This window comes from Orcinus orca, chromosome 13 (assembly GCF_937001465.1).
Source record: "Orcinus orca chromosome 13, mOrcOrc1.1, whole genome shotgun sequence".
Lineage (NCBI taxonomy): Eukaryota > Metazoa > Chordata > Mammalia > Artiodactyla > Delphinidae > Orcinus > Orcinus orca.
The window spans coordinates 6,995,603-7,012,718 of NC_064571.1; the positions used below are offsets into that span (position 1 = coordinate 6,995,603).

General features: G+C 39.5%; 1 protein-coding gene across 15 annotated transcripts in view; it reads left to right on the forward strand.

The window, feature by feature from the left end:
- AFF3 (ALF transcription elongation factor 3) overlaps positions 1-17,116 on the forward strand; it is a 561,951-nt gene that overhangs the window by 369,397 nt on the left and 175,438 nt on the right. For all 15 annotated transcript variants that reach the window (XM_049696189.1, XM_049696192.1, XM_049696190.1 and 12 more), the window contains 2 exons: positions 4,196-4,232; positions 13,679-13,730. In XM_049696189.1, the coding sequence (XP_049552146.1) occupies positions 4,196-4,232; positions 13,679-13,730 (89 nt within the window). The remainder of the gene's footprint in view (positions 1-4,195; positions 4,233-13,678; positions 13,731-17,116) is intronic.

Consider the following 17,116-nt stretch of genomic DNA (forward strand, 5'->3'; position numbering starts at 1 on the left):
CTGACTGTGCCTACTTCGAAGACATCACGAGTTCTCACCCATAGTGCACTTCTTTTAACCTGTGTCTCAACTATTTAGTATTCTGACAGCTGGAGGCTTGCAATTCATTAATTAGCCTACTAATGTTTGAGATGATCACAGTTGCTACTATGTAGGAGCTAGAATTGTTTATGGAATTTGCAGGGCAGAATCTCCAAAATGACTAATAAATGATGAAATTAAGCCCTTATTGAGATTAAAGGGGCAGTTTGACCTCACAAGTAAAGTCGATTTAAATGTGCTTTCTGAGCTACCAGTACCACTAAATTAATTAGCTACATACTTCCAAGAATTTTCCCAATTTGTCCGGGTATTGAAGGACATAATATATAATAAAGTCAATTGATACTGAACTTGGATGTTTTTTTCTATTCTCTGGAGGCTTAATTGGGAGTCACAATTCCCTAGACAAACACTATCAGACGTGCCTGCCTCATTCTTCAAATCTCAGAAGTTATTGACTTTGGTAAAGAAAAGAATGCATGCCATTATGAGGTATTTCAACCAAAAAAAAGAAATGAATTTGCTTTGTCCTTTTCCCTCGATTTCTGTAGCAGTCTGCTAAGTTCTGAAATGCAAATAGCTAAAATTGTAGAACTTTTTCCAACTCAGAAGGCATCTGTGCGGATCTAATGGCATTTCACAAGCATTTCATGTGGCAATGAATGCCAGATCTGATGGGATCAGACCTGGTTTGAAACTATTCTTGCTGATCAGTTTCTAAAGCATTAGGCAGAAAAGTTCTAGCATGATTACAGAAATGAGAATCCTATTGCCATCCTCCTTCTACAGTACAAGGAGAATGAAAGCCAGCAAGTGTGAAGGAAAGTGCTTTGAAGTTGGGAAGTTTATGATATGTCTCCCTCTTTGGGTTCCTAGCGTGCTTCAGAAACGACCACAAAATGCTTGGGCTAAAACTTTATGTTTACTTCATTACCTCAAAGTAAACATTTAAATTTACTGTCATTTACATTATTTCAATTGTTTTGAGCTTTAGAGAAAAGGAAGTGATTGGTAGGGAAGCAGTAAGACCAAACCACGTCAAGTGGTGCTTTTTCCTAGAGTAATTAGCTTTACGTGGAGGTCTGAAAACCAAAGAAGATATATTTCCATTTCTTGCCTTTTGTAATTCTAATGATGTATTGACAGACAAGCAAGAGGAGATAGGGTACAGCAATCCTCAGATGGTTCCAAAAAGCCATTTTTAAGGAGTGTTCTCACAGGATAAAGACTGCCCTCCATCAGCAACATGGCTTAAGAACAACTATATTTTATCGGTTTAAGGTGCATATTTTTTTCACGTTTTAAGATCCCCAAAATCAGGGTTTGTTTTACAGCTGATGGCATTTTACAATTCATTGGCAGCCATCTTCTTCCATAGTAATACATGAAGCAATGCAGCCTTATACAGTTTGGTTACGTGTGATGAAATATGGTACTTATTATCGTGCTTCCTTGAATGGCTTTCTCGGCTGCCAGTGCACTTGGTTATTTCTGCCTTCAGTACAGTGATTTGTAAAACTTTACTTCCCAGCTAAATACCACCTTTGAAGAAGTTTGGGGATTCCTGTGTACGCAAAAATAGTTTAGGTGTTGGGAATGCAGGATTTAAAAAAGGAGAACAAGTTTCCAACTGCAGATATTCTTCTAAGTAACTAAGAAGTGGTTCTCCTCTTTGTGCACGTGACCGTCAGAATGACACACACTTGCTGAGTGAATGTGGGAAATTAAAAGCAGTAGAGTAGGGCTTCCCTGGTGGCACAGTGGTTGAGAGTCCGCCTGCCAATGCAGGGGACACGGGTTCGTGCCCCGGTCTGGGAAGATCCCACATGCCGCGGAGCGGCTGGGCCCGTGAGCCATGGCCGCTGAGCCTGCGCGTCCGGAGCCTGTGCTCCGCAACGGGAGAGGCCACAGCAGTGAGAGGCCCGCGTACCGCAAAAAACAAAACAAACCAAAAAAAAACACTAAAAGCAGTAGAGTAATCTCAGCAATGCCCTGTTAGGAATTACAAGCAACTTTTTCTTATACTTTCCTATTTTTCTGAATTATTTTTTAATAAATAAATGTTACTTTTTGTTGTTTAAATAGCAAATACTTAATAGGATGGAGCCATCCTTGGGTCAAGACAATTAATAATAATAGCGTTCTTTTTGTATGCTTTAATATGTACAGTTTACGTTATATCATGTATACCTTGATAAAGCTTTTTTTTTTAAGAAGTCATAGTTGAAAATAGAATTCCTGTAATGGAAATTTGACACAGTGTAGTGTAAACATAAAGAAAGCAAGTAAGTCCTTCTGAGATTCAGGAATATTTCAAAGAACAGGTAACCCTTGAGTTTTTTTGTTCTGAGCCTGGAAGGAAGAATGAAGTTCGCCAGGCAGAAAACAGAAAATGGCAGGACATGCATCCCAAAGCTGAGGACAGGCTCTCGAGGCTTGAAGCACTCCCACACAGCAGTGGTGAAATGCCTTTCAGCCCTGGGTTCTCGTAACTTGCATACACATCACCTCCTCTGCTGACTCACTGGGCTCCCAGGCCCGGAAGGCAAGGGCTTTGTACCCTCACTTCTGTAACCCTTGAGGACACAACAGAGAACCTAGCAGCCCTCCTTGAATGCTCCCAGAGGAGGCTGAAATGACAGTGCGCAGATGTGTTGAGCCACGCCCCAGGCATCTACTCAGGGACGATGTTCACAAAGGGAGAGAAGGCCTTTGAGACAGAAGCTATAGGTGTAAGGGTGCCTGTCTGGATGGGGCAGCAGGAGACACAGAAGCAGAAAGGGCTTCAGTGCCTGGGGCTTGTTGCCCTCTGCTCTGAACCCAGCCTGGCTCTGTGAAGGATGAAGGATCTGCACACTCTGTGGGGCCCCCAGGGTTTTGCAGCCAGCTGGGCAGGGCAGTAGTCCTTCATGGACCCTGTCTCCATTCATTCATTCTTTTATAACTCTCCTGTATATTTCATATTAAATGGAACTTTTGCAACGAAAGAGGATGTGAATTCCCAAGACAAAATTTAGCATTTCACTTTAATGGAAATAAAATCAGGTTCAATCACTGTTTACCTGATCAATAACTGAACTCAAATACCACATAGTACTGGCTTTCTGCCATTTCAGATAAGTGGAAATCTGTAATAATCTTTCTACCCACCAATGCGAGATTGACAGCAGTTGTTCAGTGGAGTGTCCCTGATGGGATGGTTGCCAGCCTCGTCTGCAGAAAGGTGGTGAGAGTGAAGGTACATTCAAAGGGAAGTGGGTTAGATTAAAAGTCAATAATATAGGACACTTCGCTGGTGGTGCAGAGGTTAAGAATCCGCCTGCCAGTGCAGGGGACACGGGTTCAATCCCTGGTTTGGGAAGATCCCACATGCCGCGGAGCAACTAAGCCTGTGCACCACAACTACTGAGCCTGCGCTCTAGAGCCCGCAAGCCACAACTACTGAAGCCCACGTGCCACAACTACTGAGCCCATGTGCCACAAGTACTGAAGCCCACGTGCCACAACTACTGAAGCCCACATGTCTAGAGCCCATGCTCCGCAGCAAGAGAAGCCACTGCAATGAGAAACCCATGCACCACAACAAAGAGTAGCCCCTGCTCGCCTCAACTAGAGAAAGCCTGTGTGCAGCAACGAAGACCCAATGCAACCAAAAATAGATTAATTAATTTCTAAAAAAAGGATTGTAAAGAAGGACTCAAACAAGTACATGTGCATGTGTGTGTGCTTACCAGGTACTGAGGAGAGTGGGAAATGGGGAAACACTGCCGAAAGGGTAAGGAATTTTACTTTGGAATGATAGAAATATTTTGCAACTAGATAGGGGTGGTGGTTTAGTACATTGTGACTGTATGAAATGCCACTGAATTGTTCAGTTCAAAGTGGTTAATTTTATGTTATGTGAACTTCACCTCAATAAATAAAACAAAAAGTCTGTAATACAACATGGAAGTGATTGTGAGCTCTGTTACCAGAGCTGCTTAACAAACACGTAATTGTTTCTCATTACGGTAGCTGGTAGAGATTATGATCCGTGATTAGGTTCTGAATGACCAGTAATATATCTCATATTCAAGTTACATTTTGAAAGTCAAAATAAGAAAATTAATTGATATTTCTTGTTTTTCTTTTTTCTTTCTTTTTTTTTTTTTAGGACTCTCAGCTCACTTCCTCGGGACACAGTAATCCAAGTAAGAAAAGTTTCTCTCTATAGCTTCATATGTGGGCGTTGGAGGGGGTGGAACAGGTGAGGAGGTTTAAAAGAATTTCACTAAAAGACAAAATCCAGTGGGGAAAGGAGGGCCATTTGTCCAAGTGCTACCCAAAATGGATAAGATGCATGGTGACCGTGAATGCTCCTCTGTCTTTTTATTCAAGGGAGGGAGGGCCAAAACATAAAATGGTGAATTTCAAACCAACCCGAGGAGGAAGGAATGCCATCCTTTCTTATAGTTGGCCTCTGGTATGTGTGAGGGGAAAAATTTTTAAAGGCAGCTAATGAGTTACCTAAATTGAGAGAAAATAGGTGGGTAAAGAGATCAGAAGACCTCATGATAAATGTCCTTAGAATCCATGAAGAAACCATGCCCTCTTCCAGGGAGAAACAGACTAAAGGGTCCAGGAAGGAATTTCATTACTGAACCCAGTGTCTAATAAAACATGTGGACTTCATCATCTAAGAGAGAATATCATTCCGTGAAGTATTGTTTTAATTCTCTTCTTTGGCACTGTTAATTGGTATTAATGTTTTCTTGAGCATTAAATATGCATAGGCTACCCCATTCATGTCGTGAAAGCACACCCACGAAGACTGGGCTCTGTTAGTCTCCTGATCGGCCAGTCGGCTGAGAGCATCCCTTGCAAATTTCAAAGCTATGTTTAAACATGAAAATCACTCTGAGCCAGCAGATGTGTCTTAGGAACTGAGGCTCACCTACTGAGCATCTGTGAGGGCCGGAGGATTATGGAGAAAAGACATCCAGACAAATGCGTTGGGAAGCCCCAGACTTTTAATGCACAGCTAGAGAAAGGCCAGGGTAGGAGGATGATGGCATAATGACCCACAGGCAGTATCCCTTAGTTATCCCACCCTCTGCTGGAATTTGCTGTGAGTACTAGCACCAGGGAAGAGGTGAAATGCCAAGGGACTTGAAATCTATAGAAATTAATAAATATAATAGTAAGGAAAGGAATCAGGAGATGCATGGTTAGGTCCACGAGGTGCGTAGGCATCAGCATCATATGCCGAAGGCTAGAGCGTACGGAAGAATTGCCATTGCTTCCCTCACCATTTCTTTCCATTTGAATTTAAACAGCTTGGCGTAAAGGGAGGAGAAAATAGATATAATAGAATAAATGTACCTTCTCTCAGCTTGGAGTCTTTGACGTAAAGGAGAACAAAGGAAACAGCTGTTCAGTCCCGTCTGTGTTCAGTCTCTTCTTTACGTATGCTATTTTATTTAATCCTAACCGTAGCTGTGTGAAGTAGGCATGACATCTCCATTCTGCACGTGATGAAAATGAGATTCTGCAGTTAATAACTAACCCATTACCTTGACCCCCAAAATGTTGCTTCTGTCCCTTCAGTGTGAGATTGAATTCTTGTCCAAGATTTCTGTTTTCATCTGGCATATTTTTACAGCATGCCATAACTTTCACTCGCTGATGCTACGATTGAGATTATGTCAAAGCAGACCTATCTTCTGGGGAACTGTGAGCGGCACTTGCATGGTGTGGTATAAATCCCTCTGGCATTTCATCATCTGAGGACATTTGTAATTGGTTTTCTCTTTTCTAGGGGTAAGGGGATTTTTTTTTTTTCAAATAAATCCCCACCCCTCAAAACCAAGCACATCTATAAAAAGGTAATATCACTATTTAAAAATCATAGTGATGTGGTATATATATACAATGGAATACTACTCAGCCATAAAAAAGAATGAAATAATGCCATTTGCAGCAACATGGATGGACCTAGAGATTATCATACAAAGTGAAATAAATCAGACAAATATCATATGATATCACTTATGTCTGGAATCTAAAATATGACACAAATGATCTTACTTACGAAACAGAAACAGACTCACAGACATAGAAAACAAACTTACGGTTACCAAAGGGGAAGGGGGGATAAATTAGGAGTTTGGGATTAGCAGGTACAAACTACTATATATAAAATAGTTAAACAACTAGGTCCTACTGTATTGCACCGGGAACTATATTCAATATCTTGTAATAAATCATAATGGAAAATAAAAAAAGAAAGATAAAAATTGCAGTGTCCTCTGTAGATTATAGCACATTGGAAATTTTAGGACAGCTGGTCCCACCAGCATTTCCTGTGCTGTTTCTTGTATTTGGTTTGGAATCATTACAGCTTTGGGAGTCATGACTCCAGTAAATATGTAGAAAATAGGAAAAAACTGTACTTCAGAGAGACAAAATGTGTATTGATGGACTGACCTTCCCCACTTTAGGTCAGTCATTTTTATCTTTTTGAAATTAGAAAAACTAACTTGTGTAGGTACTAAGAGAAGAGAGTGTATAAATTAAACAGAAAATTATTTTTTAATCCAAATCTTTTTAAAGAGAGCTACTTTAGCCAGTTTGCTGATTACAGATTAATTTAATTTAATATAAAATAGAAGCTAATTAAGTATTGAGAAACTTAAATATTAAAACAGGTGATGTACGTCTACAGTTTTTTTAAAGCGTAAGACTGTCCTGTTCAGGTGGCAGCCTGAGCATAAGCGCTTCTTTCCCTGCCTTCACAGTCTCCATTGAACTAACCATAAAGCAATAGTGATGCAAATAAATCCGTAACAGCACTGAGAACCAGAAATTCAGCTGAGTGTCTGGAAAATGGAGACTGGACAGGACCCTACTGTTAGATAGATAATCCTGGGCAGGGAAGGTCATGACCCAGAAAAAGAAAAAAGGAAAATAATGAACCAAACAGGAACAAGCTGTGGTGGTAGAGGGAATGTCCTTGGGAGCTCCAGGAGAGACTTGATTTCCTCTCAACCCCAACAGAGAAGAGACGTGGACTGTGCGTAGTGATAGGAACATGGCCATTCTTCCACCCATTACTCCTCTACCACTATCCTAGCGGGTTTTCATACAGAGCTTTCAGTCTGGCTTTCCTCCCTCAAAAAAACAAAATACAAAAAAAAACATAGTAATATTTGCTAAGAAAATGAACAGCTAACTAGAACTTCTAGTTGGGAGCTAGTACCTAAGAGAGAAGCAGAATAGATTCTGAGATAATACCAGACCTTAAACATAGATATCTCTGATGGGCGGAGGAAGAGCTAACTTTTCTCAAGAAGGAAGTAAACCGAAATGCTATACACCCAGAATAAAGTACTTCCTATTTTTGTTGGGGAGTGAGAGAGCAGTCAGGGCTCCCAGCTTGTCTTGAGGCCTCTTCTCCTGAACCCTAAATGAAGCCTTCCAGTTAACATACCCTGTCCACTTAGAAAGAGCCCTAAATCAGCCCTTCCCTACAAGGGAGACGTATGTTAGCAAAATGGATCAATATACTAATATGGGAAATCCACGCCAGTACCTTTGTTAACCAGCCTGTTATCATTCAAAGATGTGAATACATAACCCAGGAGCACCAAAGAGAAGGAATGACCCAGAGGAAATCTACTTAATTCAAGGAACAGAAGAAAAAAATTTCAAATGTAATTACAGTCTTCAGAAGGATTTGAAATTATTTGCATCAAATAAAAAGACCAGATTGGTATGAAAAAGAAGCAGTTACAGAACAAATGAGCACTCCGGAATTAAAAATAGGGTTGACAAAATTTTAAAATTTAATAGATAATAGCTGAAGTCTGAAGTCTGGAATATAAGGTTGAAAACATTTTTTTTTTCTGAATATAAAGCAAAAGTCAATTGGAAAATATGAAAGGAAGTTAAGTTACATGGAAGATTAGTCAGGGTGGAAAGGTCAAATCCAGCTAGTAGGAATACCAGAAAAAGAAAATGGGTAAGAATAAATAATAATAGAAATAGAATTCCTCAGGAAATGAGCACTCATTGTCAAAAACACTTGTGTACAATGAAACAAGAGCAAGGAAAAAGAACAGACAGCAGAGAATTAGAGAGACCTCCAAGGACGTCAGATATTGGAATTACCAAGCCCAGAATACAACGTAAGAGTGCTTGCTTTAATTTACAGAAATGAGAGAATTGAAAATATGATAAAGAACAAAAACATTTGAAAATGTACTAATCAGAACCTCTAGAAGTTAGAAAATAATAACAGAAATAAAAATTTCTTTGGTCAGGTTTAACAGCAGATTACACATAGGTGAAGAAAAAGTAATGAATCAGGAAACTGAACTTAAGAAATTATCTAGACTGCAACCTAGAGAGACAGAAATGGAAAATATGAAAAGGAAGTTAACAAACCTGGAGTATAAAGTGAGAAGGCCTAAATATATTTAACTAGAATTCCAGAAAAAGATAAGGGAACAGAGGGAATATTAAAGGAGATGATGGCTGAAAATATTCCAAAATTGAAAGACACTAACCCATAGATTCAAGAAACCCAATGAATCTTCCCAATGAATCTTAAGCAGGATAGATAAAAAGAAGTCCACCCTAGACATATTATAGTTAAACTGCAAGCCACACAGGTAAAGGAAAAATTCTTAAAATGCCCTTAATAACTTCAAAGAAGTAACAATTAAACTTCCAGTTGACTTCTCAACAGCAGCCGTGTATCTGGAATTTGACAAGGTGATTCTCAAATTTATTTGATAGAACAAGGGACCAAAAATAACTCAGACACTCCTTAAGAAGAACCAGGTTGGAGCCTTGCCTTACTAATATTATTATATGAATGAATGAATGAATAAATGTTTTAGCTAAGTAACGAAGATAATAATAAATTGAACAATGAAACAGATGTAAAGGACCCAGAAACAGACCACAGATTTATGAAAACTAGATTCGTGTCAGAGCTAACAATGTAGATCAATGGGGAAAGAATGGGCTTCTTAATAGATAGTACCAGAATAATTGGTTATCTATAGGGAAAAAAAGGAAGCTATCTCCTACCTGACATCATATACAGAAACTATTCCAGGTATTTGTAGAAGACCTAAATGTGAACAGTAAAATTATACACTTTCAAAAGGTAATAGAGAACATCTTTCTGATGTATTTCTTAAGTAGAACACTGAAAAAGTGTCAAATAAAGGAAAACGGCAGATTTTTTTTTTTTTTTTTTTGGCTGTACACGGGCCTCTCACTGTTGTGGCCTCTCCTGTTGCGGAGCACAGGCTCCGGACGCTCAGGCTCAGCGGCCATGGCTCACGGGCTCAGCCGCTCCGCGGCATGTGGGATCTTCCCGGACCGGGGCACAAACCCGTGTCCCCTGCATCGGCAGGTGGACTCTCAACCACTGTGCCACCAGGGAAGCCCAAAATGACAGATTTTTATAAGGAGATGCTGCACAGCAGTGAGGGTGAATGAACCAAAGCTATGCACATCACATTGGCTGAATCTAAAGTCATATCATTGAATGACAGAAGTAATCCCAGAAGAATGCCTACACTATGATTGCATTCATACGAAATTTAAAATCAGGAAAAACTAAAGACTTTTATTTACAAATTAATTCATGGTGGCAGAAACTGTCAAGAAAGGGAGAATGATTAACACAAAAATCCATTGCTAGCTAGCTGGGCTTGAATAGGACACAAGCTCAGGAGGCTTCTGGGTTATTTCTTGTCAGTGTCCCCTTTCTGGGCCTGGAAGGTGTTTTTACAGTTAACTCATTTTACTTTTTAAAAACTGTATATAAACATTTTTGTACACATTACATGCATGCTCTATTGAATTTCTCTTTAGGAAAAGCATAGCCTTTACTTGAGACAAATGAACCTGTGCCATGATGAGATATAAGAATGAGAATTCATTTGACGTAAATACTGGGAACCCTTGCCTTCTTTCAAGTGTAGTGGCCGTCCCTCCGTGCAGGTCCAGTCTCTCTACTGTTCCTTAGAGGCTGATATATATGTTGTTATAATATTGTAAATTCCGTTACTCATGTATAATTTTTCTCATGGCCTATGGGCAATTCCCAAAATTAAATTATTGATAAAATTAATATTAATGAGGATGACTCATTAATAGTTACTGAACAGAATATAAATATTTTAAATCTTGGCTATGCCGGAGGAAAGGTATATCTGTGCATAGTGGGATGTGAGTTGCCTCACTTTGCATAGTACAAAAGAAAAGGTACTGTCAGAAGCTGTTTAATCAAAAAATAGGTTAAATTTATTCAAAGTTAAAATACCCACTAGACACTAAAGTTTAACAGAACTAACAAAAATTTTAAGCGGAAGGGAGGTGGCAGTATAAGTGTATTAAATATCTTATCTCTCATTTTTCATATCAGAAATTATTACATACTGTCTGAAGTTGATTCATCTAGAAATAAGCATATTACTTAGCGTTATAGTTGCAGGGCTAACAGGACTAATGACAAAAGCAAGCAGAGCCGTTACCTTTTCTCTACTGTTCAGTTTTTTTTTCTTTACGCTGAGCACAGATTCCTTGTATTATAAAGTGGTAGCACAGCAAAACTTGCCTTCGAAGCAGAATACAGCCTAGGTCTATTTTGATTTCCTTTTCATAGCGCTAATTATGGTACTCCAGCAGTGCAGTCATTTTCAGCTGAAGGGGTGTGAATTAGATATTATCTATGTTTCCAGAGAGACTACTCGACATAAAAGTCCTTGGTAGATTTACTGGATTAAACATGTAGTTACTGTAATTTTTTAAGTGACCTATTGGAGGCATCAAGCCGTTTCATACCTTAACTTGTATACCGTCTCAGTGGTGTGTGTACCTTTCTCCTCTTTTCCCACTGTAGCGTGGGACACTGCATTAATGATAGGTCATCAGACAGAAGACATATACTGAGCATGTAATATATGTTTGGTACTGTGGAAGACTCAGGTAGACAAATATGGAGTGTCAAGTTGAAAGTATACATGTCATATACATATACACCTACATATGTATTTATATGTGAGTGTGAATGTATACATTTACTTTCTATGGCTCGTTTTTTCTCTTTCTCTCTTTAATTATATGTCCGCCTGCAAAAGGACCACACTGCACCTGAGCCTCTCTCTTATGCCCAGTGTCTTAAAGATCAATGCAGGTTCCTTCCCTAGGAGAGCAGTGTTGAATCTATCATGAAAACAGCTGGAATAATCAGGACGAAGCCCCAACAGTCCTCATTGGCGGCGGAGAGGAAACATCTGAGCACCCAACTGAAAAATCCCTTACTGAGGATTTTTTCCGGCTCCCATTCATCATTTTCCCTTGGGTCCTGATACAGAGCCTATGATTCTCCATGGCTTGTGCACAGAGACACTTCAAGTTAACTTCAGAAATTACATCACGTAAAATTGCCAGATATTGGGGAGAATTTTGTGTTCTGAAGGGCAAACAGAGTTTTACTTCCTGACTCCATCCTGCGTTTCCTTTTCTCCAAAAAGGTTAATTCATGATCCACTGAGAGCACTCATTCCCCGACTGTTCATACATGCCCAGTGTGGCCCCATTGCATCCTTCCTGTTTGCCAGAACCTATTCTGTTTTCCCTGTTGCCACAACATAAGTGCTGCTAAGAGCAGAGATAACCAGCTGCAGCTTTGTTCCTGCGCCGCTCCCGCTCCCGATTCCCGCAGCCCCCAGATCCCATGTGCAATAAGGCCTCTGTCCTCTCAGCCCACGGGGTATCTGGCAGCATTGTTGGTCAAGGTAAAACATATTTATTCAGACATCCAAACACTGTCTTCACGTATCAGATTGATTTCCTTTTTTTTAATGACATAAGTTGTTGAGAAACGTTTACTCCTGGGCGTCTGAGCCTGCTGCCTACATTCCTGATGATGATTGGATGTGGGGTAACTTCTGGCAGCTCCAGACCAGGGAAAGTAACCAATTTCTCCACATTAAAGGGGAAAAAAAGATCGCTATGTTTGAGAAAAATTAAACCTCCATTTAGTTTTATCTTAGGTTATGCAGGTGTTACAACTCTGTACTTTAGGATTCTGGCAGGAATTGTGGTTTCTCATTTGAAAAGTGATTTTGGACAGTACTATTATTTTCTAGCACCAAAGCCAGTTGACAAGGTCTTGCATGTCTCCTAAGTGAGTTTACAACAAACCTGGCCTGGAAGAGAAAATATATTATGAACGTACAAGCTTTAGAGCAAGTTTATTAATTCTCTGCCTCTATTTTTACTTCAGCATGGTTTCCCACATACTGGGACTCCGTCAGTGTTTGCTATTGAGGCAGTTAAAATAGATGTGACTTTTCACAAGATGACTGTCCCTCACGTATGTCCCGGCAGTGTGTAGACACACATTAGCACAGAGTTACATCTGAGATAGATGTGTGCACTATATGTCACTGTCTTCTTTCTCTCACAACCGTTCTGTTTGAAAGAACTAAAAGGAAAAGAAATTATAACGTTTACTTTTGAGTTCAGTTTGGACGATATCTTCAGAATGTGTTCATCATGTAATTTAGGGGGTCATTCCCAAGCCTCGGTGACAATAAGCTAATGGCTACAGCTGACAAAAGGGACTTGGTACAGGACATAGGCCTGAAGCCCTAAACAGCAGACTGGGGGATTCTGTGAGGTCTCCAGGCCTGGCTTGAAAGAGCAAAGCAAAGCAAGTTGCCACCATCAGGCCCATCTCTTGCAACTCATAACCTTCTCTGGGGTATGTTAAACTATTAGCACTACATAACCAGCCTAACTAACCACAGCTAACTCACAATGGCAGTCATGACCTTCCTCCATCCCATAGCCTCAAGAAAACAAAAAGAAATGCCTTACAATACAAGGATGTATGGTGTCAAGCCATCAATGGTCGAGGATCTAAGACTTACATTACGTCAACTGCAAGAGGAATTTGCCCTTTAAAACTACAAGAAACGAACTGGTTCCAGGCTCCCTTCATTAAAACCCATTCAATCCTCGGTGACCACAGACGGCAGAAACATTTCTTTAACTAGTCTCTCAGATGGCCAGGAAGGATTTCTGATTTATATCTTATTCTGCATTAACAGGGTGACCCCAGAACCTGCTGCTGGGGCTCTCTGTGGGGTGTAATTCTTGGGAATCTTGTAAGCTGGGGTGCAACCTCAGTGTTGTGTAAAATTCTCTCCTCCAAGTTCTGATGTCACCTGACCTGGTTTAGCTTGTGTTTGCAGAAGGGATCGGAATTCAAAACGCCTTGCATCGAGAATGCTAATGGGGTTTATTTCCTTAAGTTTTCTGTAAAAGAAGTAGAAGGAAACAGATGCCATCTGTAAGGTATTCATCTTTTGGCAGGGTCTCCACTCTGAACCTCTGCTTGTTTGCAAACAGCTCCGTAGTACCTATTCACAGATCCTTGCCCGGGCCATTGTATTACAAAGAAGAAATTATTTTGCAAATCCGGTTCTTGGACAATAAAAAAGATGTTTGAAAAGCTTCCTGCTGCACATTTTGAATGGTTGTTAGTAGGAGTGTGGAAATATATTGAACCTCTCTTAAATCTTATAGGCTGTAACGCTCACATGTTGGTATTTTCTTCCTTTTTAAGAGAAAGGTGATGCTGAGCCAGGGAGTCCAGACAATGGCACATCGAATACATCGTAAGTCTGTTTCCTGTTTCTATCCCGAGATGACTGTTCTTTAATATGCTTATAATATGAAACTGCGCAAATAACTTGTTATAGTAACAGTAATAATGGAAAGAAGCCTGTGGTTCTCTTTCTCATGATAATGTGTTTTTAAATGCTTTTGGGTGCATATGCATTTTGAGGTCTTTCTTATGCTTTAGCCCAGTAAGAATAATCTTGAAAACACAAGGCTCCTTCATAAAGTACAAATGTAACGAGATTTAACGGTATTATTTTGGCAGGGGGAGGGGAGGAAAGCTTTTGGAATTTGCTTGGCAACTTCCATCACTGTCATAAATAATTAGAGGACTTTTCACACATACTAGGAGATAGTCTGTCCTGCACACCTGGGAAGTACCAGTGTCATTTTAAAGCCTGCCCTTTGCAACCTGACCTCTGAATTATGTGAAATATACAGTTATAGATATCTCTGGACCCTCAAGGGTTTGTTCATAGTTTTGAGTTAACAAACACAGTTTTGAAAAGATAAGAAGAGGCTTTTAAAACATGTTCTTCACTCTATATTTTGTCTTTTTCCTCTTGATAGCCAAGCAATCCAAGAAATGTTTTGACGATTAATTCGATGCCAAATTTATATGCCAAAGTTTACATAATTCACAAGCTAACAAATTATTTTAGCTCCATAGGAATTAGTAACAGGTTTACTCCTTAAAAATCATTATTTTTTATCATTTCTGAGGAGTTAAATGTATTTTCTTATTATAAGACAGTTTTGTGCATATATCTATATTTGGACCAGTGCTCTTATTACTAAGCATTTAAAGTGCTATTCATTAGAAATGACAGCTTACCATATAACATTATTGAGTGTATTTGTCCAAGATCTGTTTCTCAATCTAGGAAGAGCCTTTGGCTTACATAGGATGGCTGTTTGTTTCATAAAGGTTATGATTACATGTTTCTTAAGATGTTACCCTAAAAGTTCAAAATAGTTCCATTATCATGATTTCTAATGATATAATGAATGTGACTGGTTTTAAATGGTTAAAATATTACTAATTTTTAAATTTTTGATTGTAAAATACAGTAGGAAAAGGGTTTTAATGCCATCTGGAGGCATTCTAGAGAACTGAAATGGGTAGAATCATTTAAATATGTAGTTCTTTTGAGCGGTGTTTGAGACTACATAAGAATTTATGCAACTAGAATGTCAACTATTTGGGAGTAAGTTATATTTTTTTATAAATAATTTTATAAAAGTGTTAATTACTGTAGAAACAATTTTTGAAATTCTCGTTAACAAATCATCTTAAAAACAGGCAAAAGAGCATACAACATATTTTGGAAAGCTGCTAGCATCCTGCATTTAATCTTTTCAAATTTAAAATCACATTCAGTGGGCTCCGATTTTGTTAATACAGTTTGCTGTGCCGCTAAAGTTCTGCACCCCTTATACATCTCCGAAAAGTCCATTCTCTAAAAGAATTGGTTTCCATAACTCATTACCTTATCAAAATAAATATGTTGTCTGAGGAATTATTTTTAAACCCTCTGGAGATTTGTGAACAGTGAGAGTTTGAAGCATCACCCCACATTCTTGTCTCTTTGAGCAAAACAGACTTAGTCATCCATCTCATATCCTGCCTCTTGAACTAGAAACAGCAGAAATAAAGCCTGAGGCTGCAAGTATCCCTCTTAAAAGTGGAGAATTCTAAACTTGATCCTCCCAAAGAACCTTCTAACCGTGGTCTGTTATAATTAGGCAAGAGGAGCAGCTCATTATGAATAAAGAGCAGGGACTCAGGATGCCTTAGACTTGGGTAGCATTTTACAGTCTCTGTGTGGTATCCTATCTGAGCTTTATCTATGCAGACAGATAGGTAAGACAATATCCTTATTTCATGTATAAGGAATCTAAGGATCAGAAAAGTCATTCAACTTAAGTGAAAAAATTGGGACACACATCTTTGGATATTCAGCTTTTTTGGCCATTTACCATACTGAGGGGTCAGGGGATCTTAGGAGACAAAACAAGGTCATAAGTCAGAACCAAGGAGAAAAGTGGGGACCCATTTATTTGTTAAGTGGTAAGTGTATTAGTTTGCTAGGGCTGCTGTAACAAAGTAGCATAGACTGGGTCCCTTAAACAACTGAAATTTATTGTCTCAGTTCTGGAGGCTAGAAGCCCAAGATCAGTCATTAGGGTTTGTTTCTTCTGTGAAAGAAGGATCAATTCCAGACCTTGTTCGTTGTTTTGTAGATAAACATCTTCTCTCTGTGTTTCTTCACATCATCTTCCTTCTCTGCATGTCTCTGTGTCCAAATTTCCCCTTTTTATAAAAATACTAGTTATGTCGGATTATCGCCCACCCTAATGTTCTCATTTTAACTTGATTACCCCGTGAAGATGCTATCTCAAAATAAAATCACATTCTGAAGTACTGGAGGTTAGGACTTCAACATATGGATTTTGAGAGGACACTCAACATTAAGGGTCAGAGCAATCAAAATGATTTAGAAGCCAGGTCAGGAGAATCAGGAGTATACAGATGCCAGAAGATGGAACAAGGTGGTAAAACAGACCAAAAATTATGAGCTCCATGGAAACCAAAGAGGTGAAGGAGAGCTGAAAACTGTAAATAACATACACACAGGCACTAGGAAAGATACCTCTTCTACAATTTGTGGTTTGGTGGGACAGACTTGGCTTCAGTAATGCCTATACATCCCTCTGTCTGTATAGTTCCATGACCTGTGAGTCATTTCAAGCCATTTTTTGGTTTTAAACTGTAGTATAAAATTGAGAGTATCCAGACAGCTCATTTTCTGAAAAAGCATCTTTCCTCACTAACCTCTTTTAAAAACAAGAGATTAGCATTGTTTGCAATGTCCAAGACATGGAAGCAACCTAAGTGTTCACTGATGGATGAATGGCTAAAGAAAATGTGGTATCTGTACGCAGTGGAATATTATTCAGCCATAGAGGGAAATCCTGCTACTTGCGACAACATGGATTGACTTTGAGGGCATCATCCTAAGTGAAATAAGTCAGACAGAGAAAAACAAATACCATATGACCTCATTTGTATGTAAAATCTTAAAAAGAAAAAGGGCTGCCCTGGTGGCGCAGTGGTTGAGAGTCCGCCTGCCGATGCAGGGGACATGGGTTCGTGCCCCGGTCCGGGAGGCTCCCACATGCCGCGGAGCGGCTGGGCCTGTGAGCCATGGCCGCTGAGCCTGCGCGTCCGGAGCCTGTGCTCTGCAACGGGAGGGGCCACAATGGTGAGAGGCCCGTGTACCGCAAAGAAAAAAAACTGGATGAAATATTTTTTACAAAACAAAACTATTTGAATACACTAGAGGCTGATCAAAAGAAGGCAGAAATGTTGGCAATTTGA